The sequence below is a fragment of the Sus scrofa genome, chromosome 16 (assembly GCF_000003025.6).
Source record: "Sus scrofa isolate TJ Tabasco breed Duroc chromosome 16, Sscrofa11.1, whole genome shotgun sequence".
Lineage (NCBI taxonomy): Eukaryota > Metazoa > Chordata > Mammalia > Artiodactyla > Suidae > Sus > Sus scrofa.
The window spans coordinates 41,005,522-41,017,632 of NC_010458.4; the positions used below are offsets into that span (position 1 = coordinate 41,005,522).

The following is a 12,111-nucleotide window of genomic DNA, read 5'->3' on the forward strand; positions in this document are numbered from 1 at the left end:
TTATTTGTATTTCCTTTTCTTCTCTTCAGAATGTCTTCATCAGAGTTCCCGTTGTGGCGCAGTGGTTCACAGATCTGACTAGGAACCATGAGGTTGCGGGTTCGATCCCTGGCCTTGCTCAGTGGATTGAGGACCCGGTGTTGCAGTGAGCTATGGTGTAGGTCGCAGATACGGCTTGGATCCCGTGTTGCTGTGGCTCTGGCGTAGGCCAGTGGCTACAGCTCCAATTAGACCCCTAACCTGGGAACCTCCGTGTGCCACGGGAGCGGCCCTAGAAAAAACAAACAAAAAAAATGTCTTCATCTATTTTCTTAGTTATTGCCTTTTTAACCATGACACTGGCTAACCTTTCAAGGAACTCTTACAAAAGCCACAAGGCTTAGGTCTATAGTCTGCTATATGCCTGCTGTAGTCTCTTCAGACTAATGTGATTTATAGGAAATTGCTTCTACATTCTGAGAAAAATAACTCCTTTAATTTCCAAATCTTCAAGTTCAATGAAAAGGATATATGTTTACTCAATGACTTGTTTCCAATAGCTCCTGTCATAGGTAAAACCAAGTGAGTTAATTTCAAAATGAAAACTTAAATTTTTAATTTTTTGAGTCTCTAATGTAGCACAAATACTTCTCATCAAGAGTTTTAAAATAGAGAGTTCCCTGGTGGCTCAGTGGGTTAAGGATCCAGTGCTGTCATTGAAGTGGCTCAGGTCACTGCTGTGTTATAGGTTTGATCCCTGGCCCAGGAACTTTAATATGCCATGGGTGTGGCAAAAAAAAAAAAAAGGTTTAAAAAATAAACTAAAATTATTTACCCAAACTGCTTTATATCTTTAGCCACATTTCTTCTAGTATTTAGTTAAATGGCAAAGTGATACAATAGGCGATTTCTGAAAATAATTTCTAGAAGTTGACTTATAATAAATCTACTAATGAAACTTTTTTTTTTTTTTCTTTTTCTTCTTAGGGCCTCACTTGTGGCATATGGGAGTTCTCAGCCTAGGGGTCTAATTGGAGTTGCAGCTGCCAGCCTATGCCACAGCCACAGCAATTCGGGATCCAAGCCACATCTGCAACATACACCACAGCTCACTCCAGATTCTTAACCCACTGAACAAGACCAGAAATCAAACCCACGTCCTCATGGAGGACGGTTTGTAACCTACTGAGCCACAATGGGAACTCCCCTAATGAGATTATTTTAAATTCTGCTAAAGATTCTATATCCCTGTGGAAATTTGCACCTTGGTGACTTTAGCTTCTGCTATAAATTCTGTCAAAGCAAAAATTCAAACACTAACCCGAAATCTATTTGCTGTACATGACATATAACACTGACAGTGTCCTACAAAGTTCAGGACAATACTGGCATCCGCAATGCTGTGCCACTTACATTTATTGGGATTTTTGCTTGCAGGAGGTAGAAAATCCAGCCAACTAGCTGAAACACTGAAGCGAATTTATGTTGCAGAAAAATTCAAAGATAGATCTGACTTCAGTTAAGCTTTCATTTAACCCAGCAGCTCAAAAATTAGGACAAGTACCCAGTTTCTCTCCCTCAAAATTTTGCTTCTGCTTCTTCAATGTTGACTCCACAAAGATAGTTGCTAACACCTTTGGAACTACTTTGTTCAGGTCCATTGTCTAACAGAAAAATGAGAGTTTGCTTCACCAATTTCTCAAACCACCTCTGAGAATGGGGACTCTTTATACCATATGGAATCTTTTCATCTATGAACCAGTCTTTGGGTCAGGGGGTGAGGTGGGGGTGAAATACACTGACTGGCCTAAGCTAACAGGGCCTACGCTTGAAGCTAGTGGAGGAGGGGTCAATGCCGCTCAAACCATATAATTGAGAAATTTATGGTACTATTAAGAAGAAGAAGAGATTATTAAGAAGGAAGCAACCGGAGTTCCTGTCGTGGCTCAGTAGTTAATGAATCTGACTAGGAACCATGATGTTGTGGGTTCGATCCCTGGCCTCGCTCAGTGGGTTAACGATCCGGCGTTGCCGTGAGCTGTGGTGCAGGTGGCAGACGCGGCTCGGATCCTGCGTTGCTGTGGCTCTGGTGTAGGCCGGCAGCTACAGCTCCAATTAGACCCCTAGCCTTGGAACTTCCATATGCCGCAGGTGCAGCCCTGAAGAGACAGAAGACCAAAAAAAAAAAAAGGAAGCAGCAAATGTTCACTGTAATACTAAATCTAAAGTGACTGACTTGGGTATTCTATCAAAATAAAATACAAAGTGAAATATAGCTTTAAATAACTTGGTTTTTGCTTTGTCATACCTGTCCTGAAAGGAGTTTCCTACTGATGCCCCTACCAAGAGTAAACGTCTCTGCCTGGCATTCAGTTATATCCACCTAAAGATTTTTTAGTTACTTTCAAGGTATACATCTCTTATCAGATATGTCTCTTCAGTCTCCCTCCTGTAAATGTTTGTGGTCGTACATTTTTGAGAAAAAAGTCTTTATTATAAAAACAATACATGCTAACTTAAAGGTCAAGCAATATAAAAATGACCGAGGAGTTCCCACTGTGGTACAGTGAGATTGGTGGCGTCTCTACAGTGCCAAGGATGCAGGCTTGATTCCTGGCCAGCACAGTGGGTTAAAGGATCCAGTGTTGCTGCAGTTGCCATGTAGGTCGAAACTGTGGCTAGGATCTGATCCCTGATGGGGGAACTGTATATGCCTAGGGGCAGCCAAAAAAGAAAAAAAAAAAGGGACTCAAGTAGAAAATGGAAGTCTGTTACATTTAGAGTGAGGGTCAGAGATAGAATACAGGTTATAGGTGTCTGGTTGCACATATTACTTTGGTTTAAAAAAGAAATCATAAAAAAATAAATCATGACTTTTACATTATAACTTGGCTGTCCTACCTGGCATCCAAATGGCTTCATCAAAGTGGTCATGTGAAAAAATTCCTACTTATGTTTTTACCTGCCTTGTTTGCTTTCTTTTCCACTATCTGTCTATTTAGATCTCAGTAATCTTTCAGGGCCTAGCTGAAATCACACCTCCTGATCCCTACTCCCTTTTAAAAACTGAACTTATTCAGTGCTTATAAAGAAAGCATAAAAACGTAAAGAGAATTTAAAAAACCATTCTGAGTGCTTGAGTTCTTACTGACTTTCCTCTCTACTTGGAGCCTGTACCACACAATTAGCTTGTAGCTACAAATTGTTTTCATGTTGTTTGTTATTATCCCATATATGTAAGAGTAGGTGACAAGGTTGTGGGTGGAACTGTTTTATGGAGTCCGGGGCTGGGGGTGTGGGTTTACAGTCTCATGACATAGCAATGAGTGCAAGGGAGGTGTGGAAGCAGCTTGCCATGGGAAATTACAGAAAATTGGGCTGTGAATTTAGAAGCAGGGGTCTGGAGCAAGTCCTGAGGTAGGATTTGTACACAAGCTAGAAGACAGGACAAGGCAATATGTCAAGGCCAGGAATTTGGTTAGAGATCTGAAAATCTATAGGAATGAGAGAAGGTATAGCAGAGCATGAATTAACAATAAAAATGATGATAATATACTATGTGTAGTTCAAATGACATATGAAACATAATATATAACATCAAAAACATCAAAATAATATCAAAACGACTAAAATTGTAAATGTGACTGTCCTTTGTCTCAGCAATTCCACTTCTAGGATATTATCCTAGAGAAATATTCACACAACTGTGCAAAGTTAATTTACTCAACATTGTTGGTAAGAGCAAGAGATAAAATAGAAACAACTCAAATGTCTATCTAAATGCTTATTTGCTCACATTTCCCTCTACTATTCACAAATACAGTGGAATAATAGTTATTAAAACAGAGATAGATCTATCAACACTGGCATGGAAGGAGATCCAAAATATATTTTAAGAGAAACTTTCTGGAGTTCCCGTCGTGGCACAGTGGAAACGAATCCGACTGGTAACCATGAAGTTATGGGTTCAAACCCTGACCTTGCTTAGTGGGTTAAGGATCCAGTGTTGCCATGAGCTCTGGTGTAGGTCGAAGACACAGATCGGATCTGGAGTTTCTGTGGCCTTGGCGTAGGCTGGCAGCTATAGCTCCGATTAGACCCCTAGCCTGGGAACCTCCACCTGCCGCGGGTGCGGCCCTGAAAAGACAAAAACAAAAAACAAAAAAACTTTCAGAACAGTGCATATGACATGATTTCTTTAAAATATAAATTACACAGGTATTATTTACATATGTTTAATGACATTTTAAAGGAATTTTTTCAAAGCATCATCATCTGATTATTTGTTTTGAAATCACCTAGAGTGCATGTTAAAATACATAATTCCTGAACCTCATAGCAGATGATCTACTGGATCATACAAGATCTACTACTGAACTAGTATACTAGACCTACTGAATCACAATCTCTGGTGACTGGACCCTAGACTCTGCATAGCAATCAGTCCACATGAATCTTGTACCCAATACAGTTTGAGGATTGCTGGATTAATATAGTATCTGGAGTTCCCCTTGTGGCTCAGCAGTAACGAACCTGACTAGGTATCCATAAGGATGCGAGTTCCATCCCTGGCTTCACTTGTTGCTGAGGTTGTGGGTCAGTGGGTTAAGAAACCAGTGTTACCATGAGCTGTGCTGTAGGTTGCAGACGTGGCTCAGATCTTATGTTGCTACGGCTGTGGCATAGGCCAGCAGCTGCAGCTCCAGTTCAACCTGGGAACTTCCATATGCTATGGGCGTGAACCTAAAAAGACAACAAAATAAAAAATAATGGAGCAAGGTAATTGCAGGTCATGTTAAGTAACAGAGTGATGAAATAGTAAATTGGGGAGTTCCCATCGTGGTACAGCAGAAACTGTGAGGTTTGGGATTCGATCCCTGGTTTCACTCAGTGGGTTAAGGATCCAGCATTGCCGTGAGCTGTGGTATAGGTCACAGATGCGGCTTGGATCCTGTGTTGCTGGGGTTGTGGTGTAGGCTGGCAGCTGTAGCTCTGATTAGACCCCTAGCCTGGGAACCTCCATATGCCCCAGGTGTGGACCTAAAAAACAAAAAAACAAAAAAACAAAAAAAAAAAAAAAAGAGAGAGAGAGAGAGTAAATTGGGGTGGAGTAGAGGGGTAAAGGAAGACTTTTTTCAGGAAAGATTTTTGACTGAGACCTGAAAGATGAGAAGAAATTGACACAACACTGTAAATCAACTATACTTTAATTCAAAAAATATTTTAAGGAGTTCCCTTCGTGACTCAGTGGTTAGCAAACCTGGCTAGCATCCATAAGGATTCAGGTTTGATCCCTGGCCTCACTCAGTGGGTTAAGGATCTGGCATTGCCGTGAGCTGTGGTGTAGGGCACAGATGCAGCTCAGATCTGGCGTTTCTGTGGCTGTGGTTCAGGCTGGCAGCTATAGCTCCAATTGGACCCCTAGCCTGGGAACCTCCATATGCCTCGGGTGCAGCCCTAAAAAGACAGAAAAAAAATATTTTAAGAAAAGATGAGATAAAACAGTCATATGGAAACTTGAGCAAGAGCCACAATCTTGGTCTGGGGAAGAGCTTGACATATTTAAAGGGCAGAAAAGAACTCAGTGAGGCTAGAGCAGAATGAACAGGAATGTGGTACCAGAAAAGGGTGGAATGGTAGCTGAACTTACATCATATGTAGTTCTGTAAAGAATCTGTATTTTATTCTAGGAAGCTGGTGTTAGTTTTAAGAAGGAAGTGATACTGTATCTTTTGCATTTTAAGTGATAACTTTCATACCCATTGACCTGATATTTTCACTTAGAGGAATTTTCCCACAAATTTTTTTTTCAAAGATGTTAATAATTAGGAGTTGCTATATGGCTCAGTGAATTAGGATCCAGTATTGTCACTGCTCTGGTGCAACTTCAATCCCTGGCCCGGGAACTTCTGTATGCCTCAGGTGCACTGCCCCCCCCCCCGAAAAAAAGATGTTCATGATTAGAACTTTATATTAAAGACAACCCAATAATATAGTTAATGTGTAAGCAAAAATTGATTTAGAAGCATATAGAATGATATATGGCTGTTAAAAGTTATAAATATGTGGATTATAAAAACACACTGAAATAGTCATAATATGTGAAGTCAAGCAAAACAGATATTTTATCAGAGAATAAATCTACAATGAAAAAAATTTCCACTGTTGTAAAGTCTATTTATTTTGTTCTAGATATGCTTCTGTCATTGTATATAACACATATTTTCAATTTAAGAAGGAATTCAAATAGCCACAAAAAGTGAGTATGTGCCAAGGGGAAGGGAGGAGGGGAGGGAGTGGGATGGACTGGAAGTTTGTGATTAGTAGATGCAAACTATTACATTTAGAATGGATAGGTCCTACTACATAACACAGGGAACTATATCGAATCTCCTGGGGTAGACCACAATGGAAAACAATATATAAAAAAAGTATGTATATGTATGACTGAGTACTTTGCTATACAGCAAAAATTGGCACATGGCACAACATTGTAAACCAACTACACTTTAATTTTTTTTTAAAAGCATGCATGTTAACAGAGATTAGGAAGTAAGGTGTATTTGGGGCCTTAATATTTATTGGGAACTTTCTATAAAGTTGATCACATCATAACAGCAACCGAAAAATCAAGTGTTATCTTTTAATAACAAGAACTATTTCATGGAAACCTGTTCTCTCTCATACTTGACTTGGACTGAATGTATTGGAAAAACTAACAGTGGTCATAGTTTTTAAAATAGTGAAGATGTGTAGCACACCATTAGTCACATTGTTTGACATCAGTTATGTAACATGACAACTCTGTGAGAGAGTCTACTAAGCTCTTGAATTAATAAGAACTGTTGTAAAGACATATAGATGATTTTCAATTTGGATATATTACTACAAATGGTGAAAAGACCATTTCCTGTTATTTCTGAATTCATACTCATCAAATTACTGAAAATGTGGGGTAAGGGAAACAGCTACTTGAGAGGAATTAGCTATATAAATGAAAATTTGGTTGACGGGGTGCCTGTGGCATGCAGAAATTCACGGGGCAGGGATCGAACCTACACACAGCTGTAACCTGAGCCACAATGACACCGGATTTTTAACCCACTGTGCCACTAGGGAACTCCTGTAAATGAAAATTAAAGCATACATTTCGTTAATAAATATTAAGATTAGGGAGTTCCCGTCGTGGCTCAGTGGTTAACGAATCTGACCAAGAACCATGAGGTTGTAGGTTAGGTCCCTGGCCTTGCTCAGTTGGTTAAGAAAAAAAGATTAGAAATCTTTCAATGTAGACAATAATCGAATATGACACCATATTATTTGGCATTTCTATGTAGATCTAAGTTGAATATGGACCTTAAAAAGCTTTGTAAATTAGCTCTCTATCAAAAGCTTCCCCTTAATACAATCCAATACATTATCAAAAAGCAAAGTGAAAGTATACTATCAAAATAAGTAGACTATCAAAAAGTATACATGAGAGAATTATAATGAAGGAGGTGGACTAGGTAAATAACCAATCAATGTCTATTCAGTATCCAGTCCCTAAGTGGCCAATGTACTGAAGATACTAAATTATGGAAATTCAGGATAATCAATAGTTCTCAACCAGTGGTGCATACACCTCAGAACTTCCTTGAGTTTTAAAACAAGAGACCACATTAAGTTCCCCCCTGGAAATTGTAAACCGTTAGGCCTGGAAGAGAGCTTGTGCTTATGTATTTTTATTAGTGTTTCTTAGGTGCTACTGATGATCTTGGGTGGGTAAGAATCATCCGGATAGAACCCCAGTTACTATAGATTAGTTTGGGTGGAAAAGCACCATAAAAGAAGAGAGACTTCATCTGTGCCTTGCCAGATGGAAAAGCTTTAAATAAAGTAGAGATGAGTAAATCGTTTACTATATGAGCAGAAAGTGAGGCCGGAATGGGCAAGGTATTGTTTGGGAGAGAGTAAGTAGGCCTATTCCTCAATGAATTCAAGGCCAATAAAGATGGTAGTGTCTACTGAGTAAGGTAATTACAAGGTAAATAGTGACTTTAAGAAAAAGTCAGTAGGTGTTTCCACTGTGGCACAGCAGGTTAAGGACCCAGAGTTGCCACAGCTGTGGTGTAGGTTGCAGCTACAGCTAGGATTCAATCCCTGGCCCAGGAATTTCCATATGCCATGAATGCAGCCATTAAAAAAAAAAAAAAATCAGTAAATTCAGTAGAGGGTTGAATCCAGATTTAGGGGTTAAGAAATGAAAAAGAATGGGGAATCAAGATAGTGGGTATTTAAAACAGTCGTTTGAGAATTTGGCAGGGAGATAAAGTAAAAAATAGAACGGAATTTAAATAGGAAGAGAAGGATCAAGAGAAGAATTTTTTTCAAGACAAAGATGCCTGAACATGTTTGCAGGCAAGAAGAGAAGAGCAGATATTTTTAAGTGGGTGAAATTGGGATTTATATCTTCCAAGTGTTTTTAATGTATTTGTTTAAGGACTAAAATATATTACAGTGAAATTACAACAGTTTAATTAGAATTAGAATTGAGTAAATGTAATGGGAATGGGAATGGGAATTACTGAGAACCAAAAAAGTCTTCAAAACAGTCCAGGGCAGAAAGTGGACAATAAAGTAAAAGAAAGTTTCTGCCAACTCTGTCCACTTTCTTCCTTTGATCCTAGATCCACAAACTTTAGACGCAGACACTGAATGGAAAATTTCAAGTAGGAAGATGTAGACAAGTACATTTAATTTGAGCTAGAAATGGACCAGGTCTGCTTTTCTCCAGAGGAGCAGGTAACTGGTTAAGGTGAGTGAGTGCTGTCTTCTGTTTCAAATCTCACTCACTGGCTTAACAGCTTCTTCCTTGGAATAATCTCTTAACGTTTATGTATTAATGACACCAAAGCAGAAGAAAAAAATTAGGCATTATTAGATTGGCTTGGTTTGATTACAATAACCATGTTTTTTTTTTAAATGATTTATCAACTCTGGATAGGGTAGGACAACAGCAGCCACTATTAATAGATATGACTTTATGGAAATTATCCTTAAGTAAGATCATTCTGTCAGTTAAGGTAGGACAGACTCAAGTGGGTGAAAGAATACAGACAGGTCCGTAATACTCTTGCTGTCTTCTCAAATGTGAGGTGATAAGGGCCAGAGCCAAATTCCAATGATTAGAATACTAGGTTATTTTTTATAGGATGGTTTACTTTTTTTTAACTTTATAAATATCAAAACACTATCACATTTTATTATTTCATTTGACTCTCTCAAAAACTTTCTGCAGTTGAGAGAATGGAAGATACTTTCCGAGGCTGCTCAGAGAGGCAACAGACATTTGGAGCCATTCAACAAGTTAATGCATTGAACAAATGTGTGAGTGCCTACTATATGCCAGTCACTGTCCTAGTTAGGGTTATATATCTTGCTAATACCTGAGCCAGAGTCAGAGCTCTTGATCCAGGAAGTAGATGGACACAGAGCCCCATTGCATGTACTTATGGCTGCTTTTTAGGAGGCCTTTGGCACACAAAGCCCAAGATGCAAGTTTTGGAAAATATAAATGCTGGTAGGATATACCAAAAAACATACACCTTTTGGGTATGACCTATAAAGGAAAGGTTCTTGTATTTGACAAGCAGCATGTCTTACTTTTTTTTTTTCTTGAAGCAGGATGATGTGCATATTTTTTAAATACCTTTGAATATGGATTAAAGGTTTAAGACTTAATTATATAACCTACAGGGTGCAAGGTATGTGTCAGCAACCATGATAAAACATTATATTTTATGAAGCAATTTTAAATTTAATAGGTATACATAGCATGATATATTTGCATTCTTTAAAGAATTTGAAAGCAAATAGATGCTTTATACTTGTCAGAGACATAAAAGAATGAGTTCTTTTTTTTTTTTTTTTTTTTTTGTCTTCTGTCCTTTTAGGGCCGCACCAGTGGCATATGGAGGTTCCCAGGCTAGGGGTCTAATCGGAGCTGTAGGCACCGGCCACACCACAGCCACGCCAGATCCGAGCGGCGTCTGCAATCTTTACCACAGCTCACGGCGAGGCCAGATCCTTAACCCACTGAGTGAGGCCAGGGATGGAACCCAAAACCTCATGATTCCTAGTCGGATTCGTTTCCCCTGCGCCACGCCACGACAGGAACCCCAGAGTATGTAACTTGTAACCATTTTTTTTAGGATCTACTTGACTTGATTACCTATGTTATTTTGGAAACTTCTAGGCACATGCATATATCCATATCCACAATTAACACACACAAATAACCAGTTTCCAATTTTTAAATAAAACTGTATGTTTTTAGTTTTTATGTAAAGATTAACAATGACTAGCGAAAGTAGGGCACGGTAAGTGTGTTTCCTCCATATCAAGTCCCAATACTTGAAGCAAAAGTCACACTTTTGGAAGTTTTTACACAGTGTTGTAAACAGTTTCTGTGGTCTGGGTCCACATGGCCTTCCTGCTTGCCAGGATGAAGAATCCTCGTCTCCACATGTTGGTGTAGTCAGACTAATCAAGTAGCTGCAGAAAAGGCACATTCCTCAGTCAACCTTATGTGTCTGCCCTCTGTTCTTGAATCAGTCATTGGTTTTATGGGGCAGGGCAAAGACAAGACACCAGCATCAGATGCATCATAAACGGAATAGTCAAGGTCTCCCCACCACAGCGTTTCTTTTTGAGTGGCGATTAGCTATAAGTCAAGGTCTTGTAAAGCGAATCTTCATTTCGATTTAGGGTGGGTGACACCTCAAAGGCATTTCTTTTCCTCCACAACTGGAAACCTTGGGAAGGTTATTTGGATAGATCACCTCTAAATAGCAATAGAGGTGACACTGTCAGATGAATCACTGAGCCCAAGACGTCAATGGCCGACCCTTAAATTCAAATCCTTCAGCCACGCGCTCCAGCCGGAAAGCCCACGAATCACAGGGTCCTTAATCCATCCCAATAACAGCGAAATTTTTGGACGCCAGAGAGTCGGGATAGCACCCCTGGGCGGGTTCCCGCCCGTCTCTTCCGGGCGGCGCGCTGAAATCAAACCTCGCTTGGAGGCCTTGCCGCGCGCGCTCCGCTCCCCTTGCCTGCCCGGCCTACAGCCCCGCCGCGGAGCTGGGCGGGGCCGCCTCGAGGCAGCAGGGAAAGGCTGGCGGAGGAGGAAGAGACGCGGGAGGCGCGCTCTGCGCAGGCGCGCAGTGCCCCGCCTCCCTAGCGTCGGCTCCCGGGCAGGCAGCGCGGGCCCTCCCACTCTCCCCCGCGCTGCCTCACGGCCCCGGCCCTCGCTTCACCCCGACACCCCGGCGTGCGCGTCCTCTTGCCGGCCTGCAGGCCCAGGGCCTCCGCTTGCCAGCCCGCCGCTTCTCCTCGCGGCCCCGGCTCGCGTTCACGCTGTCGCCCGGGCCGGCGCGGCCGCGGACAACCGCTCCCCCTCCCACACCTACCCCGCCCCCTCCCCGCCTTTTCCGCCCTCCTGTCCCCCTCCCTCGGCCCGCCGCCGCTGCTCCAGATGAGGTGATGGCAACGGCCAACTTCGGCAAGATCCAGATCGGGATTTACGTGGAGATCAAGCGGAGCGATGGTGAGCCTCGCCGCCGCCCCTGCTGGCCGGGCCGGTACTCGGGTGTGCAAGGAGGGGAAGCCGGCGCCGGCCGCCTCATTGATTGCTCCGCCGGGCTGTGGGGGCGGGAAGGCGGCGGCCGCGGCGCTTTTGTGTGTGGCGTGTGTGCGAGTGAGGCCAGTTTGGGGTCCGCCCCGGGTGCCGCTGCGGTGCAGGGGAGAGGAGGGGCCCTGTGGAGGGCTGGGTCGGGGGGGAGGCCGGCAGGGAAGGGCCAGGGTGTAGCGGGCCGCGTCTCTGGGGACTTAAAGCGGGCGCGCCGGAGGATCCGGGCCGGGGGCCTTGCTCTCCCGCGATCTCCATCCTCCCGGGGACTCCAGCCCGGTGGGCGGGGGCAGCGAGCTCCGTTAGGGTTGACCCAGCCTCTCAGATCTCTCGGCCTCTTCATTTTCCGGTCTCATTTCTGAGGGGTGAGGGGTGGGGGGTGGGGAGAGCGTGAAGACCAGAGACTTCGGTTTTTAGGGAACCGACTTGTGGTCCAAGGCCGAGGTGGGGAAGAAAGGCCA

At 42.4% G+C, this 12,111-nt stretch overlaps 1 protein-coding gene across 5 annotated transcripts in view; it reads left to right on the plus strand.

Moving 5' to 3' along the window:
- The window catches only part of KIF2A (kinesin family member 2A), an 84,443-nt gene continuing 83,490 nt past the window's right edge, over nucleotides 11,159-12,111 (plus strand). For 2 of the 5 annotated variants that reach the window (XM_021076561.1, XM_021076563.1), the window contains exon 1: nucleotides 11,159-11,569. In XM_021076561.1, the coding sequence (XP_020932220.1) occupies nucleotides 11,506-11,569 (64 nt within the window). In that variant the 5' untranslated portion in view covers nucleotides 11,159-11,505. 5 annotated transcript variants of the gene reach the window in all.